This window comes from Ornithorhynchus anatinus, chromosome 5 (assembly GCF_004115215.2).
Source record: "Ornithorhynchus anatinus isolate Pmale09 chromosome 5, mOrnAna1.pri.v4, whole genome shotgun sequence".
NCBI lineage: Eukaryota > Metazoa > Chordata > Mammalia > Monotremata > Ornithorhynchidae > Ornithorhynchus > Ornithorhynchus anatinus.
The window spans coordinates 65,409,782-65,431,727 of record NC_041732.1 but is presented as its reverse complement, the minus strand read 5'-3'; the positions used below and the strand labels follow the sequence as shown (position 1 = coordinate 65,431,727).

General features: G+C 44.8%; 1 protein-coding gene and 1 non-coding gene across 2 annotated transcripts in view; one reads left to right on the top strand and one right to left on the bottom strand.

Annotated features, from left to right (window-relative positions):
- LRRC38 (leucine rich repeat containing 38) overlaps positions 1 to 21,743 on the bottom strand; it is a 52,109-nt gene extending 30,366 nt beyond the window's left edge. Inside the window, exon 1 of the mRNA XM_029064373.2 lies at positions 20,961 to 21,743. Within this exon, the coding sequence (XP_028920206.1) occupies positions 20,961 to 21,588 (628 nt within the window). The 5' untranslated portion in view covers positions 21,589 to 21,743. The remainder of the gene's footprint in view (positions 1 to 20,960) is intronic.
- Positions 18,999 to 19,136, top strand: LOC114812527. The gene has a single exon (XR_003760178.1). It is a non-coding gene; the product is annotated as a small nucleolar RNA SNORA7 (small nucleolar RNA).
- Positions 21,744 to 21,946: the final 203 nt, after the last annotated feature.

The window sequence follows — 21,946 nt, the reverse complement described above, 5'->3', positions numbered from 1 at the left end:
CCGCCTCATCCTCCCTACGAAATTCCTTCCTGAGAGGTGCAGACGGTCAGGGGAGAGTGGCATGGTGGAGCAGGAGAAGGAATGTTGAAGGTAGTACAAGAAATACAAAAAAGCCCAGATTGGCAGAAGAGGCAGCCTCCGGCCCTTGTGCCAGAGATTGGTGACTTTGGTGGATTGGGCAGATGTGCCATTTTCTGGCATGTCTGCGTTGGTGGGGTGTTGCCTCTGGTTCTTCCATAGTCAATACTCCCAGTGCAACTAGGATATTTACAATTCCCCCCATGTTAATGTCTCCTGTCTCAGCCCTGCAGCTGCTTTGTGCAACTCATAAGCTATTATACATGACACTCTAGCTCCCATTTTACCCTTCAGACTCATTCTTCCTTCTGATTCCCAGCTGGCCATCTGGCCCACCTCTTCCCTCACCTCTCACTCCCTCCGTTCCATCTCCAATTCCAGGACTTCCACCTGGAATGATGACGGGTAGATTTACAAACTAAGGGGCATGGCTGATGCTTGCTGGGGCAATTATTCCTGCTGTTTCTGATGGTTGCATCCTCTACCTAGGATTGGGGGCTGGTGGTTCCATGAAGAAAAGGGGAGAAAGCAATGATGCTTTCTCTGGGCTTGTTAGTGATGCCCTGCCAAACAAATTAAAAGATCAGAGAATTCCTTAAGGACACACCTTTCTCCAATTTCAAGTCCAGGATGAACATTCCAAAGGAGTTTGTGTTTGTCAAACTGGATTAACTCTCCCTTGGGCCCACAACTATTTGATTTGGGGGTCACCCAGGTGACTGACGGCATTATTACCTCATGCTCCAAATTCCACTCCATTCCATTAATAAAAGCTGCTACCTCCAGAAGTTTCACCCATGGCCTAGTGGAGCGGATAAAGCATTGGCCTGGGAGTCAGAAGGACTTGAATTCTGATCCCTGCTCCACCAACTATCTGTTGTGTGATCTTGGGCAAGTCACTACTCTGTGTCTCAGTTAACTCATCTGTAAAATGGGAATTAAGACCGTTTACCCTATGTGTGACAGGGACTGTGTCCAACCTGATTAGCTTGTGTCTACCCCGGCACTTAGTACAGTGCCTGGCACATAGTAAGTGCTTAACAAATACCATGAGGAAAAAAAAGACTGTTTTCCAGGTGGGCTAGGAGAGCCTCCTCTCACCACCTAGGTGGGGGGAAACCTGAGGGGGGATAAGTTGCATGCTTAGGCCCCCACCCTCCTGGAAGTTCTCCCTCCTGACAAAGACTGTTGAAGTCCCGAACTCTCACCTAGCCCTGAAAGGTGACTCACCCCTGCTCAAAATTGTCCGTGGAAAGTATATAAAAAGAAAAGAGTATGCAGGTTTTGGGGTTGAAATGGAATTCAGTAACACGCTTTCCTTTTTCAGTTTGACAGTAAATTCAGCACCTGTAAATCACAGTCCATAATAAGGGGGAATGTGATGTCATGAGGATACCTGTGTAATAACTTTAGGCAAATTGGAAATGAGTCATTGTAGGGTTGTAATGTGTTGAGGTTTGAGCCCACACAGACTTCTCGGTTGGACAAAAAAGCTCGACCAGTTGGCACCTTGAGTTTGTATACATTTGCCTTAGGATAGTTTTCAGTTGGGAAGAAAAAGGCTCCTAGGAACTTTGCAAAGTGTGGAAAATGAAGGCTGTTTCGGTTTTGGCAAAAGGAAGTGTATTTCAGCCAACTCCAAATTACCTGTGCATGCAGGGAACTGGAATTGCACTAATTCCTGGGGTTTATATAGTATCTTTCTTCCAAAAAAAATCTCAGAAGCAGCCAAATTACCCTACCGGTGGAAATCTCAGTTGCTATTTTAACTCTCCCTTAGTGCGACATGGGGAAGCTGCTAGAGTCACCCTGTTTCCTAATGGCTAATGCATTTTTAACATAACTTTTAACTAAGGTTTAAGTTGTTTTGGCGGAGGTATCTTCTTTCCCTTAGCTTGTCTCTCTTTTACCTGTTTCCAATAGGTCTTCCTGAGTTAGTTCAAGGCTGATGATCAAGGTCAACTTTGGGAAAAAGATGTCAACAATACTGAAGGGAGTGGCATCAGCCCCGCTCCTACTCCACTGACTCTAGGTGACAACTTCTGATGACTCTGTGGATGGTGTACTTTTCTTGGGTTGAAGGGCTGGGGATGAAGAGGGGTTACTGCCCCATAGATTAACCAGGAGAGATATCAAGAGAATGAAGATTAAAAATAGCCAGCCCTAATGCCGTCTGAAAGAAACATCTTTCATCCTTTCCTCTTTTTTGTATTTTTGTTAAACACTTATTATTGTTTCAGGCACTGTATGAAGCTCTGGGGGTAAATACGGGATAATCAGGTTGAACACAGTCCATGACCCCATGGGGTTCACAGACTTACTCACCATTTATAGATGAGGGAACTCAGGCACAAAGAAGTTAAGTGATGTGTCCAAGGTCTCACACAGCAGGCAAGTGGTGAAGCAGGGGTTAGAACCCAGGTCCTCTGATTCCCAGACCTGTGCTCTTTCCACTAGACCACACTGTTTCTCTGGATGAGGTCCTCTTTCTCCAAGAGAGAAGTGGGGAAGCTGGGAAGCCTTAGGACAATCTCTAGATTTCCCTGAAGCCAATGGCTCAGGAGGGTGGCATCCTTTGGACTTCTGGGGCAAAGTGAGAGGGTGACTGATTTCACCCACATCCTCTAGCACTTAGTACAGTGCTCTGCACAGAAAGTGTTCAAAAAATACCATTGATTGATTTTTTTCATGGTACCTAAGTGCTTTTTATGTACTAAGCACTGACTCGGGGCCAGTTAGATCATCAGGTTGAACACAATGCATATTTCACTTGGGGCTTACAGACCAAGTCAGAGAGAGGAGGACTTAATCTCTGTTCTATGGATGAGATAATTCAGGCTCAGAGAAGTTAAGCGACTTGCCCAAGGTCATACAACAGACAAGTGTTGGATCTGAGATAAGAATCCAGGTCTTATGACTCCCAAGCCCGTTATTTCCACTAGGCCATGCTGCTGTCCATGCTGATTGTTTTTGGATCTTGACCTTTCCCAAAGTTGAGACGACCCCAGGCTGTAGTTCATCTGTGACACTGTCTTCCAGTTGCCATTCGAGAACTTGTTATTTCAAGGGTCTGGGGTCCTCTTTCAAAATTCCAAAGTGGCTTTGCCTAGTGCCTTGGGCCATGGAGTCAAAAGGACCTGGGTTCTAATCCCAGCTCCACCATTTGTCTGCTGTGTGACCTTGGGCAAGTCATTTAACTTCTCTGGCTCTTAGTTACATCACCTTTAAAATGGGGATTAAAATTGTGAGTCCCAAATGGGACAAGAACTGTGTCCAACCTGACTAGCTTGTATCTACCTCAGTGCTTCATACAGACCCTGGCACATAATAAGCATATAACAAATAATATTTTTTAAAAAATGGATACCACCATTAATGTCCAGGAGCTAGGGTGTAAGGCATGACCTCCTGGCCCCTAGGTAAGCCCAGACCCTCTTTGTACATACTTCCAATTCGCCTTACCCAGGCTCCAGTTCAGCTTCAGCTGGCATCTGAAGCTGTGCTCTCTGCTGCTTGGAAGAAACCAGCGGCCTAGTGAGATATACAACCTGCCAGCATACTTTAAACTTAGACTATGGTGTGCAGGCAAGAAGGTGAGCAGGCTTCAGAGAATTAATGGAAGGTTGGACTCTACATCTCTGTCCCCAGAATGTTTCCTTTTTGGCCCAGTGGAGAACCAAACCCCTGCAGAGCCAGGGAAGGGATTCTCCCTCCTAATTCAGTCCCATATCACCCACCAGCTGTTCCAGACATTTTACTCCCTCTTCAAACTTCCTATCCCCGCCACCCCCCCTCCCCCGGCACCCACCATCTTTACCCTAATGAAGTGTCTGGCCACACTCTTCTTCAACAAAATTGAAACCATCATGTGGGATCTCCCTAAAATCTCCCCTGCTCCTCTCCAATCCCCCCTTCCCCCTGCCACCCCCTGGCTCCACCTCTTTGATTATCCCTGCATTCCCTGTAGTAACCCAAGAAGAGATCTCTCACCTCCTCTCTAAATCTATCCCCTCCATCTGTGTTTCTGATTCTATCCTTTAGTACCTTTTTAAAATATTCCCCCACTCTCTTTTTCCCTCTTTGCCATCTTCAACTATTCATTTTTCAGTGGCTTTTTTTTCCCACTGCTTTCAGACATGTTTACATATCCTTTATGTTAAAAAAGAAAGCTACCCTCTCTTGACCCCTAGACTCACTCCAGGTATCTCATCAACTCCCTCCTACCATTCCTCTCCAAACTTCTTGAGAGTTGTTTACACCTGCTGTCCTTCAATCTGGCTTCCACCCCCTTCACTTCACAGAAACCGCTCTCTCTAAGCAGTGACCTACTTTTCAACAGATCTGATGGCCTTTGCACTATTCTAATCCTTTTAGACTTCTCAGCTGCCTTCAACACTGTAGACGTCTCTGCCTTCTCCTTGAAACATTATCCAACCTTGGCTTCACTGACATTATCCTCTCTTGGATTTTTTTTTTATGGGGTTCGTTAAGTATTTACTATATCTCAAACAATGTTCTAAGCCCTAAGGTAGAAACAAGTTAAGCTGGTTCTCCTTCTATTTCTCTAAAAGCTCTTTTTCAAGTTTCTTTTGCTGGCTGCTCCACTGCTTCCCACCCTCAAGGCTCAGTTCTAGGTCCCCTTATATTCTCCTTCTACACCCATTCGCTTGGAAAACTCATTCGCTCCCATGGCTTCAACTATCATCTCTATGCAGATGATTCCCAAATCTATATCTCCAACTTTGACTTCGCTTCTTCCCTACAACTTCACATTTTTGCTTTTTCCCTACAAATTCAGTACATCTCTCCCTGGATGTCCCACTGACACCGCAAACTAAACATGTCTGAAACCGAACTCCTTATCTTCCCGCTCAAATCCTGTCCTCCCCATCTTTTCCATCACTGTAGACACCACCACCATCCTTCCTGTCTCACAAGCCCAAAACCTTGACGTTGTCATTGACTCATAGCTCTCATTCAACCCACATATTCAATCTGTCACCAAATTCTGTTAGTTCTACCTTCATAACATTGCTAAAATCCACCCTTTCTTCTCCAGTCAAACTGCTACCACACTGAACCAAGTACTTATCCTATCTCACCTTGACTACTGCGTCTGTCTCCTCCCTTACCGCTCTATTTCCTGTATTTCCCCATTCAAGTCCATATTTCACTCTCCTGCACTGTTCATTTTTCTAAAAACAGTTCAGGCTAAGTCTCCTCATTCCTCAAGAACCTCCAAAGGCGGCCCATCCACCACTCTATAAAACAGAAACTCCTTATCATTGGCTTTAAAACACTCAATTGGCTCACCCCATTCTATTTCATCTCACTAATATCCTACTATAGACCAGTCTGCACCCTCTGCTCTTCCAGCACTAGCTTACTCACTGTACCCCAATCTCATCTATCAGGTCTCCGACCCCTTTCTCTTATCCTCTCCCTAGCCTGTAACTCCCTCCCGCTCTGTATATTCCAGATCAGCACTCTCCCCATTTTCAAAACATTATTAAGGTGACAACTCCTCCAAGAGGCCTTCTATGATTAAGCTTTCTTTTCCCCAGCTCCCTCTCCCTTCTGTGTCATCTACGCACTTGGATCTTGTGACCTTTGGGCATTTGATATTCACCCCACCCTCAACCCCACAGCACTTTTGTACATATCTTTAAATTATGTATTATAAATTATTTATATTAATTTCTGTCTCCCATCTAAATGGTAAGCTCTTTGTGCGCCAGGAACATGTCTGCTAACTCTGTATTATCGTATTCTCCCAATCACCTAATACAGTTCTCTGCATGTAGTAAAGTGCTCAATAAATACCACTGATTGATTGATTGACTTTGCACTGGAGGAATTCCCTCATAAATTACACTCTGCAATCTGACCTCCAATACCCATGCTAGGGGGACAGCAGAGAAGCATCTTTACTGGTTTACGTGATTCCATGTGCAGTGGGATTGCCATGACAACAAATGAGCTGAAGAACACTGATTGGGAATTACAGTAGTCTCTATCAGCCTCAGTTTTCTGAATACAAATCTCCACCTGCACCTCCACCTCACTGTAGCTTTGAAAGAATCCAAGAAACTCCAATGAAGAGAAAATTCCCATTGTCTCTTGTGTCTCATTATATACAGCTGTTCTTCAAGTTCCAAGGTGACATTATCCCAGTGCAAGGGTGCGGCCAACAGACCTGACAATCCACTCCTCCCTGTGTATAAAATCAAGCTGCCTCCTTCTTATGCTGATTATTGTTATTATATTTGTTAAGCCCTTATTATGTGTCAAGCATTGTTCGCATCACTGGGGGAGATTCGAGCTAATCAGATTGGACACAGTCCCTGTCCCACTTGGGACTCAAATCTACATAGGAGGGAGTATGATTTAATCCCCAATTTACAGTTGAGAAATCTGAGGCACAGATAAGTTACGGGACTTGCCCAAGGACAAACATCAAGGAATCGGCAGGGCTGTGTTGGCTTGTTTTCTAATATGCTTCTGGGTCCTGATTTTTTCCTGAAGTCTCAGCTTGGGGACAGGTAACCATTTTCCTAATGACGGCATGCCAGGCTAGTCTGTTGGCTACTGTGGAGTTTGGTCCCCTGCTAAACTGTCTTGTTCAAAATAATTGTTGGCTCCACCCCACTCTGCTTGTTAGGTTTTATTTGACTAACCATGGGTCTTGCCTGGTCTGTGACCAAAAACGTATCTACTACTTCCTGATGTGCTTAGATCTTACCTCTATGATAACCAAATACCTCCCAAATACACTTTTACTTTAGACACTAAAAGCCAAACTAACCTTGGAAATTGGAAGAGGAGCAAAAGGATCCAGATTAAGGAGATCTTCTAGCTGTGAGGGTTGTTCAACATTAGAATAGGTGACTGAGGAAGGCTTACTGTGTTCATCTCTGGGTCTATAAAAATACAACTACTCATCCGCTGGGCATGGTTTTGGTGTAGATTTTCCTGAAGGCCAGGGGGTGGACTTGATGGCCTTTCAAAGTTTCCTCAAATCAGCAGATGCTATAACACACACACACACACACACTCACTCACTCACTCACTCACTCACTCACTCACTCACTCACTCACTCACTCTCTCACTTACCTTTAGGTCAAGTTCTTCAAAACTCTGGATTCACCAGCTGAAATAGTTTGTGGTTCTTTACTGAGGCAAACTCAACTTTTCAAGCACCAAATGACAAAGCAGAACTGGCCTGTTCAGGAATCAACCCAAGTCATAATGGTAATAATAATAATGATAATGGTATTTTTAAGTACTTATTATGTGCTAAGTACTGTTCTAAACACTGGGGTAGATACAAAACTTAATACACTGTCTGGTAGATTATAAATGCTTAACAAATACTATAGAAAAGTGAATCCACAGGGTTCACCATCTAAGGGGAAGGAGAAGAAGGAGTATTTAATTCCCATTTTGTAAACGTGGTAACAGAGAAGATGAGTGATTTGCCCAAAATCACACAGCACGCAAGTGGCAGAGCTGGGATTAGAACTCAGGTCTTCTGTTTCCCAGGTCCCTGCCCTTCCCATGAGGCATCACTGCATCAGTATTAGACCCATATAGAATCCTAGGAATTTCTGAGCTGGTCTCTGCTTATGTCGACATCCCTCTCTTTTTGAAGGCTTTGATATTAATGTCAGGAGAGGAGCAAGAGAGAGAGAGAGAATGAGCAGTGACAGAAACTTCTCTCTGCTTGGCCAGAATACCTGTCCTCTTATTCAAATCTCTTCCTCCACAAAGTGGTGGAATTGGTGTTGGGGTGAATTTTATATTGGGTCTCTCACCAACACCGGGACCTGCTCTTCGGAATATAAACAAAAAAAGGGCCTTTCCCACATGAGCAGAGACTAAGAGAGGAAAAAGCAGACCAAACCACCACTGAAAAAAACAAACATCAAATTGCCCTTCTGTGGCCAGAATGAGCAGTTCCGTATTGCCACAAAACGTAAACACATGCAACACATACTAAATAGAAGCAGGAAAGAAACAAAAAATTCTGAGCTGTTTCTTGTATTCCAAACCTTCTCTGCCCAAGCAGAACTAAGGTAACCTGCTGTTGGCAAACAGAAACTGTTTCTATATATATACATGTTGCGGACATCTTCAGCACAGTCTCTGACCTTCCCCTAGCTTTCTCTCTGGGTCCTGGGGATCTCGGGCTTTTCAGGAGCCCCTGTTTGGTGGATGACTGTTAAGCATGTCTGCCCTTTGGTTCTCCACAGGAAGGCTTCTGGAGAGACTTCAAATCTCTCCAAGTTCATGTGAATCAAAGTCAATGACAGCAACATAAAAGGAAACTGCACAGAGCCTCAGCATCACCCGGGGAATAAAAATCCTCCAGTAAAAACAAATCAGAACTTCGAAGCTGTCTTTCAGGGAACAAGGAAAATGACTTAAAATCTAGAAACATCACTTTCGTTTTGTAGAAAAACACCCTCTAAACTGTAAGCTCCTTGAGAGAAGGGATTGTCTCTAGCCAATTCTACTGTATTGTACTCTCCTAAGTGCTTAGTCCAGGGCTTTGCACACAGTGAACACCATTGACTGATTGATAATCAGGTTCAGGACATCTATTCAGAAGTTTTCCTTAACATACCCACTCAACTTTCAATGATTCAGCAGCAAATTACTTCTACCCATTTTGGACCTGTCTATTGGGTCTCTTTATACTAGGCCACCTGGAAGAAATGAAAAGGGGCTTAGCACATCTCACCTTCTACCTAAAGGCACATCTATTGGCAACTTGATTTGCAATCCAGCAAAAATGAGTTTGGTTGTCACAATTTTTCTGTTTGCATTTCCAGCCAGTTCGCTTGGTAAACTGGAAGTTGGGGGCTCCCAGAGAACAATTCATTCATTCATTCATATTTACTGAGTGCTTCCTGTGTACAAAGCACTGTACTAAGCACTTGGGAGAGCACAATACAATAACAGACACATTCTTTGCCCACAATGAACCAGGGAGCAGGTGCTTGAAAGGTGCCTCCTTGAGGGGCTCTCCTGATTGGTTGTGGAATCTATAGGAATGACAGCTGGTAAGCTCTCTGTGGGCCGGGCTTGTGTCTGCTAAGTCTGTTGTACTCTCCCAAGTGCTTAGTACAGAGAAGAGGCATGGCTTAGTGGATAGAGCACAGGGCCAGGAGTCAGAAGGTCATGGATTCTAATCCTGGCTCTGCCACACGTTTGTAGGGCAAGTCTCTTCTCTGGGCTTCAGTTTTCTCATCTGTAAAGTGGTAACTCAGCCATCCTGCCACTACTCTGACACCACCTGGGGCAGCAGTGGGGTCGGGTTGGACAAGGAGGCCTTGAAGATGTGAAAACACCTGAGCTGGTCTCTGCCAATCAAGTTGACATGACGACCTCAGGAAACACGGGGTGGGTTTGGAGTCAGGCCCATGAGTTTCTACAAACTCTGGTAGCACAGTGCAGTTCTGAAACATAAGTAAACTCAACATCAAAGCTATGCTTACCTTAACACAGCTATGTTGGCTGGGGCACCTAAAGAGACTGAATACTGATTCAGCCTTATTACTGACCTCCTTCCAGTTTTTTTTTCAATGGTTTTTGCTAAGCGCTTACTATGGAGTTTTAATTCTCTCCTCAGGCTCCCTGTTCCTTCCCCTCCCCATCCCTCACCCCCAACAATCTGGCCACCTACTTCATCACGAAAATTAACACAATCAGGTCTGAGTTCCCCAAAGTCACCCCTCCCCCTTCTGCCCCCCCCAACCCTCTCCCCTACTTTCCCATCCTTCCCTGCAGTATCCTCAGAAGAGATCTCCTCCCTCCTCGCAAGTGCCACCTCCTCCACCTATCCTTCGGACCCTATTCCTGCTCACCTTATAAAAACCATCGCCCCTTCCCTCCTCCCCTCCTTAACTTATATCTTTAACCACTCACTCTCCAATGGCTTCTTCCTCTCTGCTTTCAAACACGCCCATGTCTCCCCATCCTAAAAAAACCCTCTCTCGACCCCACTTCCCCTTCCAGTTATCACCCTACCTCCCTCCTACCCTTCCTTTCCAAACTCCTAGAAAGAGTCCTCTACACTCGCTGCCTTGAATTCCTCAACTCCAATCTCTCCTGAACCCCCTCCAATCTGGCTTCCATCCCCTCTGCTCTACCGAGACTGCTCTCTCAAAGGTCACCCATGACTTCCTTCTTGCCAAATCCAATTGCTCCTACTCTATCTTAATCCTCCTCGACCTCTCAGCTGTCTTTGACACTGTCAACCATCCCCTTCTCCTTCACACTTTATCTCACCTTGGCTTCACAGACTCCGTCCTCTCCTGGTTTTCCTCTTATCTTTCTGGCCGTTCATTCTCGGTCTCCTTCGCGGGCTCCTCCCCCTCCCATCCTCTAACTGTAGGGGTTCCTCAAGGGTCAGTTCTTGGTCCTCTTCTGTTCTCCATCTGCACTCACTCCCTTGGTGAACTCATTCGCTCCCACAGCTTTAACTACCATCTCTATGCAGATGACACACAAATCGACATCTCTTCCCCTGTTCTCTCCCCCTCCCTTCAGGCTCATATTTCCTCCTGCCTCCAGGACGTCTCCATCTGGATGTCTGCCCACCACCGAAAATTCAACATGTCCAAAACTGAACTCCTTATCTTCCCTCCCGAGCTCTGTCCTCTTCCTGACTTCCCTGTCTCTGTGGACGGTACGACCATCCTTCCCATTTCTCAAGCCCGCAACCTTGGTGTCATCCTTGACTCAGCTCTCTCATTCACCCCACACATCCAATCCGTCACCAATGCCTGCTGGTCTCACCTTTACATTATCGCCAAGATCCACCCTTTCCTCTCCATCCAAACAGCTATTGTACTGGTACAAGCTCTCATAATATTCTGGCTGGATTATTGTGCCAGCCTTCTCTCTGATCTCCCTTCCTCCTATCTCTCCCCACTCCAGTCTATTCTTCATTCCGTTGCCCGGATCATCTTCCTGCAGAAACACTCTGGGCATGTCACTCCCCTCCTTAAAAACCTCCAGTGGTTACCTATCAACCTCTGCACGAAACAAAAAGGTCTCACTCTGGGCTTCAAGGCTCACCATCACCTTGCCCCCTCCTACCTCTCCTCCCTTCTCTCTTTCTACTGCCCAACCCGCACACTCTGCTCCTCTGCCACTCACCTCCTCACTGTCCCCTGTTCATGCCTATTCCGCCGTCGACCTCTGGCCCACATCCTACTGCTGTCCTGGAATGATCTCCCTCCTCACTTCCGCCAAACTGACTCTCTTCCCCTCTTCAAAGCCCTACTGAGAGCTCACCTCCAAGAGGCCTTCCCAGACTAAGCTTCCCCTTTTCCGTCTGCTCCCTTTCTGCTCCCCCTCTGCCCTCTGTTCCCTCCCCCTTACCCCCTTCACCTCCCCTCAGCTAAGCCCCCTTTCTCTCTGCTTGTCCCCCGTCCCTTCCCCTCCTTTCAGCATTTATTTTGTTAATGAAGTGTACATCCCCTTGATTCTATTTATCGTGATTATGTTGTCTTGTTTTTGTCCGTCTGTCTCCCCTGATTAGACTGTAAGCCCCTCATTGGGCAGGGATTGTGTCTATCTGTTGCCGAATTGTACATTCCAAGAACTTAGTACAGTGCTCTGCACAAAGTAAGCGCTCAATAAATACTATTGAATGAATGAATGTGTCAGTCACTGTTCTAAGTATTGGAGTAGATACAAGCTAATCAGGTTGGCCACAGTCCTTGGACCTCATGGGGTTCACAGTCTTAATCTCCATTTCACAGATGAGGTAAGTGAGGTCCAGTGAAGTGGCTTGCTCAACGTCACACAGTAGACAAGTGACAGAGCTGGGACTAGAACCCATGTCCTTTTGACTCCCAAGCTCCTTTGCTCTATCCACTAAGCTGTGCTGCTTCTCCATTGCAGTCCATACTTGACTCTCCTGCCTGGATCATTTTTCTAAAAAAAAAATCATTCTGCACACATCTTGTCACTCCTCAAAAACCTCCAACTGTTGCCCATCCATAATAATAGTAACAATGTTGGTATTTGTTAAGCGCTTACTATGTGCCAAGCACTGTTCTAAGCACTGGGGGAGATCCAGGATCATCAGGTCATCCCACGTGAGGCTCACAGTCTTCATCCCCATTTTACAGATGAGGGAACTGAGGCACAGAGAAGTTAAGTGACTTGCCCACAGTCACACGGCTGATAAGTGGCAGAAGTGGGATTCGAACCCATGACCTCTGGCTTCCCAGCCCAGGCTCCTTCCACTGAGCCACGCTGCTTCTCTGTCTTTGCATCAAACAGAAATTCCTTACCATCGGCTTTAAGGCACTCAGTCAGCACCCCCCACCTACTTAGTCTTGCTCATACAATACAGCTTACACATTTTGTTCCTCTATTTACTGCACCTCAGTTTCATCTCTCACTGGTGATCCCTTGCTCCCATCCTCTCTGTGACCTGGAATCCCTCCCCTTTCATACTGGACAGACTACCACTCTCCTTACCTTTAAAGATCTACTAAAATCACACTTCTAACAAGACTTCTCACCCTTCTCCAAAAGCCTTCTCACTTCCCAACCTTATTCACCCTCTCTTCTGCATTGCTTATGCACTTAAGTCTCTTCCCTTAAAACATTTTGTTACTCACCCCACTTCCAGTTTCATAGTACTTACATTCAGATCCTTATAGTCTGCTGCTTTCCCTGTTTGTAACTAATTTTAATCCCTCCCTTAATAGATTGTAAACTTCTTGAAGGCAGGAATTGTGTCTGCCATCTCTATTGTATTGTACTATCTTAAGTGCTCTCCCAAGTTCCTCTAGACTGTAAACTCATTATGGGCAGTGAACATGTCTGCTAATTCTGTTGTACTGTACTCTTTAGTACAGTGCTTTGCATATAGCAAGCACTCAATAAATATGATTGATTATAATGCTCTGCACACAGTAATAGCTCACAATTACCATTGTTAGATTGATTTTTGAATTGACTGATTGAAAATGAACTATAGCAGAATACTCAAATGTCTGCTATATGGAGAACTGAAACTGGGAAATCAAAGGCAAGGAGGACAGAGATCATTTTAAGGACAAAATTAAACAAAGCCCTAGACAATGCCACAAGCTAGCTGAAAACTGGGAGTCATTTGCTGATGTTAAGCCTGCCTGACTTGCCTACCATCAAGAAGGGAGTGACTCTCTTTGAGTAAAAACTCAATATGGAATGAGACAAGGAGGCAAAAAAACCCGCAGGACTAGGTACTGTAAACATTAAACATACCAGGCTTTTTGGGGGTACGGTGTGGCTGGGACTGTGAATCCCACACTGGCCTTTTCATCCAAATGCAAACTCCTAGGTGAACTTCACTGGTGCTAGCATCCCCTTTGAATCCAAAGGACAATTCTCTATAATCATCTGCACCCTTGGAGCAGACACACCCAAGACTTGTCCATGTTGAGCATATTCTTTCTCGAGGAGATTTGTGGCCCAAACAATGGATTCTTCAGAACAATTCTCTCCCCAGATCACACTTACTATGTGAATATCTACCTCTGAGAATTGCACTTTCAACCCTTTCTTCTCTTTATTGGTCATGAGAACAAGGGGACTTGCTTTCTTCCAGTACCAAAATGAGATTTTTTTCCCCTTTATACCTCCATCCCTTCTCCCCATTCCTTCATCTTCACCCTAGCTCATTAGCCATTTTACTGGATATCGTGACTATGGGGAGGGTGCAGATTTGGGTGGATGGGAAAAGAGGGAGAATTGACAGTGTTGGCTGCGAGCTGGGAAGCATAGGCAACACCAGCGAGGAAGAGGAGGGGGGTCAAAGAAAGGGATGCAAGATTGTACCCACCCCATTCCAGCCTCCCCGCTCTTCTTTCCCCTTTTGGGGGGAAAGGAGGATCCAAGTATATAAACTGCTTTGGAACTGCTGAGAAAAGTGTATATGTAGAAATACAAGGATCTGCTTAGCAATTCCTAGGATGATTAAATTTCCTGTGTTAATGCAACCAAGGTGTCTATCAGATGTTCTTCTACCTGCACTAGAAGCTTTTGACCAAAATTCTTCCAGAAGCCAGGTAGAAAGCTAACTTGGGGGAGCTTAGGGGAGGACCAGTTTCTGGGGATCAAAGTGGGACACATAGAGGGAGGCCTAGGAGAAGCCAAAAGAACCTGTTTAGCCCAAGAGGGATTTTTCTTGACCCTCTTTTCTCTCCTCATGAGATCCATTTCTCCCAGATACTTCTCCCTCTACTGCCACTGTGACTCCTTCCCTTCTCTTGCCCTCTCCCTCCAGCACTCTCATCACCATCTGACAGAACCTCCAGACCATTCATTCTTTCATTCAATCATATTTATTGAGCGCTTACTGTGCGAAGAGCAGTGGACTAAGCGCTTGGAAAGAACAATTTGTCAACAAATAGATACGATCCCTACCCAACAATGGGCTAACCGTCTAGAAAGGAGGAGACAGACAACAAAATGAAACTAGATAGGCACCAATAGCATCAATATAAATACATAGAATTATAGATATGTACACATCATTAATAAAATAAATAGAATAATAAATATGTACATGTATATACAAGTGCTGTGGGGTGGGGAAGGGGATAGAGCAGAGGAAGGGAGTGGGGTGAAGGGGAGGGGAGGAGGAGCAGAGGTAAAGGGAGGCTCATTCGGGGAAGGCCTCTTGGAGGAGGAGAGCTTTCAGTAGGGCTTTGAAGGGGGGAAGGGTGCTAGTTTGGCAGATATGAGGGAGGGCATTCCAGGCCAGAAGTAGGACATGGGCCAGGGATCAATGGCGGGACAAGTAAGAACAAGGCAGAGTGAGGAAGTTAGCACTAGAGGAGCAGAGTGCGTGGGCTGGGCTGTAGAAGAGAAGTGACGTGAGGTAGGTAATGGAGAGCTTTGAAGCCAATAGTGAGGAGTTTTTGCTTAATAAAAAGGTTGATAGGCAACCACTGGAGATTTTTGAGGCGGGTGATTATGCCCAGAGTGTTTCTGTAGAGAGATAATCCGGGCTGTATAGTGAAGTATAGACTGAAGTGGGGAGGGACAGCAGGTTGGGAGATCAGAAGGGAAGCTGATGCAGTAATCCAGTTGGAATATGATGAGTGATTGCAGACCAGTGACAACCTACCTGAGAAACAAGAAATACAGACAGAACAGAGGGAATGCACAGCAGGGCATAAAAACAGATGAAATTTGGAGAAAAAATAAAAAATAAAATGAAGTAGGTGAAAGAGGACACCAAAAGCCTACTTGTGGGTCACAGAAGAGTAGCTTGGCCTAGTGGAATGAGCGTGAGCCTGGAAGTCAAGAGGACCTGGATTCCAGTCCTAGATCCACCATTTGCTTGGTGAGTGACCTCAGGGAAGTCCTTTAACTTCTCTGGACCTCAGTGTCCTCATCTGTAAAATGGGGATTAAGACTTTGAGTTCCAAATGGCACAACCTGATTACCTTGTATCTACCTCAGTGCTTAGAACAGTGCTTGGCACACAGTAAACACTTAACAAATACCACAATTAGTAGTAGTAGTAGTATTAATAACAGTAATAATAATGGTGACAATTATTATTATTTTTTATTTTTTTAAATTAGGCTGTGAGACCCCAGTGGGACCAGGACTGTGTCTTTCCTGATTAACTAGTACCTATCCCGTTGCTTAGAACAGTTTTTGACACAAAGTAAGTACTTAACAAATGCCATTATTATCAAATGCTAGACCTATAGAAGAACTGGCAGGAATAGCTAGATCCTGACCTTAATGTTCAAAGGAGAAAGTCACCAAGAGGCAAGAGTGAATGCTTAAGTGAGTGTCTGATGAGCTGAAATGAAGATCACTGTGGGCAGGGAATGTGTTAGTACAGTGCTCTGCATACATTAAGAGCTCAGCAGATATGACTGATATGACTGATTGAGAAATAGCCAGCACTCTGGAGTATCTATCTGAATCTTTGTTTCCTTGCTCTGTCTCTTGGGCACTTGACCTCGCTTGAATCCTATTCTGACTTTGCATCATGTTGTGATACTGAAGTCAGTGGCAATGGAGCCATGCTCCCTCGTTGTTAGTATTTATTTAGAAATTTCCTCTCATCCCAGAGAAATCCTAGGATCCGCTGACATAGTTGGGAAACAGCAAGGGGCCAACACCTTTTGCCTTCATTGGGAACTCTCATTAGCATTATCATGGGTCTTTATGAGGAAGAGTGCAGGTCTCAGAATCCAAAGAAGTGGGTTCTGGTTTGGTCTCCTAGTTCCGGCTCTAAATCTGCTCTGTGACCAGAAGAAATGCACTAAACTAACCTGGACCTTAGTGTTCATTCATTCATTCATTCATTCATTCAATAGTATTTATTGAGCGCTTACTATGTGCAGAGCACTGTACTAAGCACTTGGAATGAACAAGTCGGCAACAGATAGAGACAGTCTCTGCCGTTTGACGAGCTTACAGTCTAATCGGGGGAGACGGACAGACAAGAACAATGACAATAAATAGAGTCAAGTAATAATAGTGTTCTTATTTGCAAAATGTAGATAATAAATACTGATCCCTCCTACCTTACAGGAATGTGTGAGGATAATATCAATAAATGTGAAGATGTTTTGCAAAATAATCACCATGGTATGCAAGTGTTAGACAAATTGAAATAGAGGAACAATGCTTTGTCTCTTCTCCCTGAAGGAGAGAGGGGTTGATTAATGGTATTTGTTAAGTGCTCACTATGTGCCAAGCACTGTAATTAGTGCTGGGGTAGGTACAAAATAATCAGTTCTGACACAGGAAACCTGATCTGTCAAACAACCATGAATTTGCAAAGCCAAATGAACCACTCAAGGTCAAAGGGAGAACTCAGATAAAGTCAGCGGATCACATATGAGAAAGAAGGAGGAGTGAGGGGAAAAGAAAGAAGGGGCCTGGAGATTGAAGACAGGGAGACAAAAAAAAAACATCGAACCGCTTTCATATCTCTCTTGTTTTCTCTCCTTATCATTGAATTTCTATAGCAGCTTCTAAAAAGCCCAAAATATTTTGAAGCATACAGTTTTAAAGTTTCAGAGATACTTACTGCATCCCTTTTAGGTAGGGAGAAATAGATGGCAGATGAAAATATTGAGGCTCAGAGTAGTTAAGTGATTTTCCCAAGGTAACACAGCATCTTAGCCAGAACTAGAACCCAAGTCTCTTTATCTATAGTCCAGTTTTTAATCCATTAGGTTATGGAAAAACTCTTTACTTCATGAATCTCTCTGACACATAGGTCTGGCCTATCCCTACTTGCTCCTTCTTCCCTCCTCTCCCACTCCTCTCCCACCTTCCCAAAATTATGTGAGCTGACTGTTAACTCCATTTAACAGAGACCACCAGTTAACTGTCAACAGCTAAGGAAACTTCTGGCTGACCGTGTTACTGCTCAGAGTCACAAGCTCTCTGAATTGCTCGTGATCAGGAGACTCATTCGTCATAGTGTAACAAAGAGACTCATCCTATTTTCAAAGCAATGGGAGGAAAAAAAAAATGATTACATGCTATGCTACGTCCAAATGTATGTGCCTTGTGTTTTTGTAATTACACTGTAAGTTCCACTGGACAATTTTCATAGGGAAGCAGTGTACCCTAATGGGTAGAGCACGGGCCTGGGAGTCACAGGATGTGGGTTCCAATCCCGGCCCTGACACTTATCTGTTGTGTGACCTTAGGCAAGTCACCTCACTTCTCTGAGCCTCAGTTCCTTCATCTGCAAAATGGGCATTCAATAACTGTCTCTCTCCTACTTACTCTGGGAGCCCCATGTGGGGCTTGATTATTTTGTACCTTCCGCAGTCCTTAGTACAGTGCTTGGCACTAAGTAAACACTTAACTAATATTATCATTATTGAAAGAGGTGTTTCTTTTGCTTCTGTTGCACTTTCCCAAGTGCTTAGTACAGTGTATTGCACTCAGTAGATGCTCAATAAATTCATTCAATTGTATTTATTGAGCACTTACTCTGTGAACAGCACTGTACTAAGTTCTCTCACTGTACTAAGCTCTTGATAATTGATAATATAATTTATTATTATAATAAAATCATCTACATAATAATAATAACCATGACCATTAGCAGAAAGCAGATTCACTACTAATGATTGGAACCTATTAATCAAGAGTCCTGAGTTCCACACCAAATTCTCCCCTTCCTTACTTTATGCCAAGGATAGCCATTTCAGTTCTCTGGGTCTGAATTTTCCCACCAGCTAAATGGGAATGTTACTGTTCCTTGGAAATTCTAATGCACGGAATGTTCATCGTGCTTGTTATTAAAACAGCCTCTCAGATAGGCATTAAATAAAAGTGTATCAGCCCAGAACTATCTACGACACCCTGCCTTTCCTAATCAATCAATTAATAGTATGTACTGAGCCCCTAGTGTGTGCAGAACATTGTATTAAGCACTTGGGGGAATAGAGTAGACATTGAAGACATGATCCCTGTCAACCAGGAATTTACAGTAGCAGTCACTACCCAGGTAATTAAAAGAAAGGAAAGACATATCAGCATTTCTTTATTCCTGACCCACTACTGATCGGTAACGGACCCCAGGCCCTCTTATACAGGGTAAAAGTGATTTGGGACTGGAACAATGTTTTCAAATAATTTTTGGCCAGCCTGCATGTTTGCGAGGAGAATAAAAAATTTGTAGGTGAGCAATACATCCAAACCACCAGCCTGAAATCTCCACTGCACAGATGAATAAAATAAGGCACAGAGAGGTCAACAATCTAGCCCAGGATCTCCAGAAAATTAGAAATGGAGCCACTGTTGATTGTGAGCCCCTTCCTGTGTCCTATTTGATTATCTTATATCTTCCAGGCTTCAAAATAAAATATTTGAAGTTAAAAAGGAGAAATTTGCTTCATGCAAAGAACCTCCAACCCTTTTGGGGTCGCATCTGGAGAGTTTCCAGTACTCTATCAGTCTAGGCTATGGGAGGGAGAGTCAAATAGAGGCCTACCCCTTCCATTCCTAGCTTGGACAGTGGCTAGCGAGTGGAAGGTAATCTGCTACAAGTCAAAATTCACCCCTGCTGGGCAGCAGCAACACAGGAGAGAGTCGACGGCGGAGACTCGAGTTTATTGCGCAGAAGAAGGCAATGATAAACCACTTCCATATTTTTACCAAGAAAACTCTTTGTATACACTACCAGAATGACTGCAGATGGAGAGCAGGGCATTCTGGGAGAGATGTGTCTGTGGTGTCGCTATGGGTCGGAAACAAATTGACAGCATAAGACAAGACCCCAGTTCTTAGCATAGAGTTTTTTTTTAATGGTATCTTTTAAGTGCTAGGTATTGGGGTAAGTACAAGTTAATTAGGTTGGGCACAGTCCCCGTCCAGCACGGGGTTCTCAGGCTAAGAAGGAGGGAGAACAGGAGAAGTGAGGCACAGAGGAGTGAAGCAATTGGCAGAACTGAGATTAGAACCTAGGTCTTGTGACTTCCAGGCCCATGTTCTTTCCACTAGGCTATGCTGCTTCTCAAAATAAGCATTTAACAAATAGTATTATTATTATTACTCACAGGCACAGTTCATTTTGAAATCTTTACTGCCTGTAATAACTCCCCAGCATCTTAGAGTGATGCTGGGAGGATTTCAGAGTTCCTGTTTGCAAGGCGCTCTGAGGTTTCTGACTGAGAATATGTCTCTAAACACAAAGTGGAGGTATCACTCTTCCTTTAGTTTCTGAGATACTGGGAAAGACAAAAAGGAAGAAATGAGTTTAGACCATAGCTCAGGTTTTTAATGTCTGCAGTTGTACAAAACCAGATTTAAAATTTGTGCCCCTCAAAACTTCAAAAGGATGAAGATGGGAAGAATAGTTAGGGACCTCAGACTTGGGAAGCCGCTTTGCCTAGTGGAAAGAGTATGGTCCTGGGAGTCAGAGGAACTGGATTTAATCCTGGCTCTGCCACTTACTTGTTATGTTACCTTGGGCAAATGATTTAACTTCTCAGGGCCTCAGTTTCCTCATCTGTAAAATGGGGATTAAGTCCTACGCCCTCCTATTTCGACTGTGTGCCTGAAGAGGGACAGAGTCCATCCAGATAATCTTGAATCTACACTAGTACTTAGTACAGTGCTTGGCACATAATAAGTGTTCAGTGAATACCACCATTACTTAGGCAGTAGAACAGTCTTAGAAATGGGTCAGCAACTACAGCTCTTGACAACGAGCAGACATCAGTGGGAGGGCCCTCTTCAAGACCAGTGTGAGAAAAAAGTCTAGCCAGTGCAGTCCTTCTAAAGAGGTTATTCTGGCATTCAGTGCCGAAAGCAAGCCTACCTGGCTTATGATTCTTGGTTGTTTTTCTTTTACACTGAATTTCTATTTCTCTGGTAAATGTTCTCAGAGGCTGGGCCCCGTAAAGAGAAACGCTGTATGCTCACCCGATTAGAACATCTGTTCGGGAAGAGCTCTCTCTGCCTCGAAGGCATGCTGAAAAGCCCCTGCTAAAAAACCACATTTCCAGCCCCACCCAGCAGCGCACTGACATTCAGATCAACAGGAGCAGCGTGGTCTAGTGGGTAGAGCTTGGGCCTGGGAGTCAGAAGGATCTGGCTTTTAATCCCAGCTCCACCACTCGTCTATTATGTGACCTTGGGCAGGTCATTTAATTTCTCTGGACCTCAGTTACCGCACCTGTAAAATGGGGGTTAAGACTGTGAGCCCATGTGGTCACTGACATACCTTGTATCTTGTATCTACCTTGTACCCTTGTATCTACCCCATAGCTTAGGACAGTTCCTGGCACATAGAAAGCACTTAACAAATACCATTAAAATAATATAAAAAGAGCAAGCCAGACTCTTGCCCCAGAGTCAGCCGGGAGCTCACCTTTCTGCAGCTTGGAGGCATTTTCCTGGATCCAGAAGAAAAGATTGGCAAATTCACAGTCGCACAGCCACGGGTTCCCCTCTAAGCGGACCGTCCGGAGGGATGGCAAGGCATCCAGCACGGCCACGTTGAGGCTCTGCAAGTTATTGTCATTCAGTTCCAACACTTGGAGTGAGTCCAGGGTCTCAAAGGCAGCCTCGTCCACATCTGCCAGGTTGTTGTTCCCTAGGCTCAATCTGATCAACTTGCCCGCCGATTTGAATATTCCCGCGTCGAGCTGCGTCAGGTTATTGTAGCTTAAGTCTAAAAACGCCAGTTTGTTCGAGCCGCTGAATGTCCCCTCTTCTAATGTGGTCAGGGAGTTATTCCTGAAGTCCAGGTAAATCAGATCTCCATAAAATATGAAGAAATCCGCCGGGATGGTCTGGATGTTGTTGTCAGCCACAAGAAGTTTCCTTACATCCAGAGGAAATGGATTTGGGACACTGGGGAGTCCTTGGTCTCTGCAGTCTACGGTGTGGTAGTCCACGCAGACACAAGCAGATGGACAGAACTGTCCTTGGGGCAGGAGGACAAGGCAGGAAAAGAGAAAGGAAGGCAGAAGGCAGAGAGGAAAGCATAGCCTCATTGTAAGAGATTTCTGGGCAAAGATGAAGCGCACTAAGGGAGAAACATTTTGCTCAGCCGAGCAGCAGTGCTTAGTAGTGTGTGTGTGTGTGTGCGCGCGCGTGCTGCGCGTGTATGGTTGTATCCAAGAGATCACATATCATCACAGATCAGATAGCAGCCGACTTAGAGAGGAGGTAGGGCGGTGGGGAAAGGGGGGAGGGAGAGGGAGTCAAAGCAGAAGGAGAAGGAGGGGGGCAGTTGTGGGGATTTTCAGGCAGGAAATTATTCTGCTGGGAAATGTAAGGGGGAGAGCTGTAAGGAGGTAAATGGAGTGGATTAAACAAGTGGATTCCCTGAATTGGCAGAAAGCAGCAGTG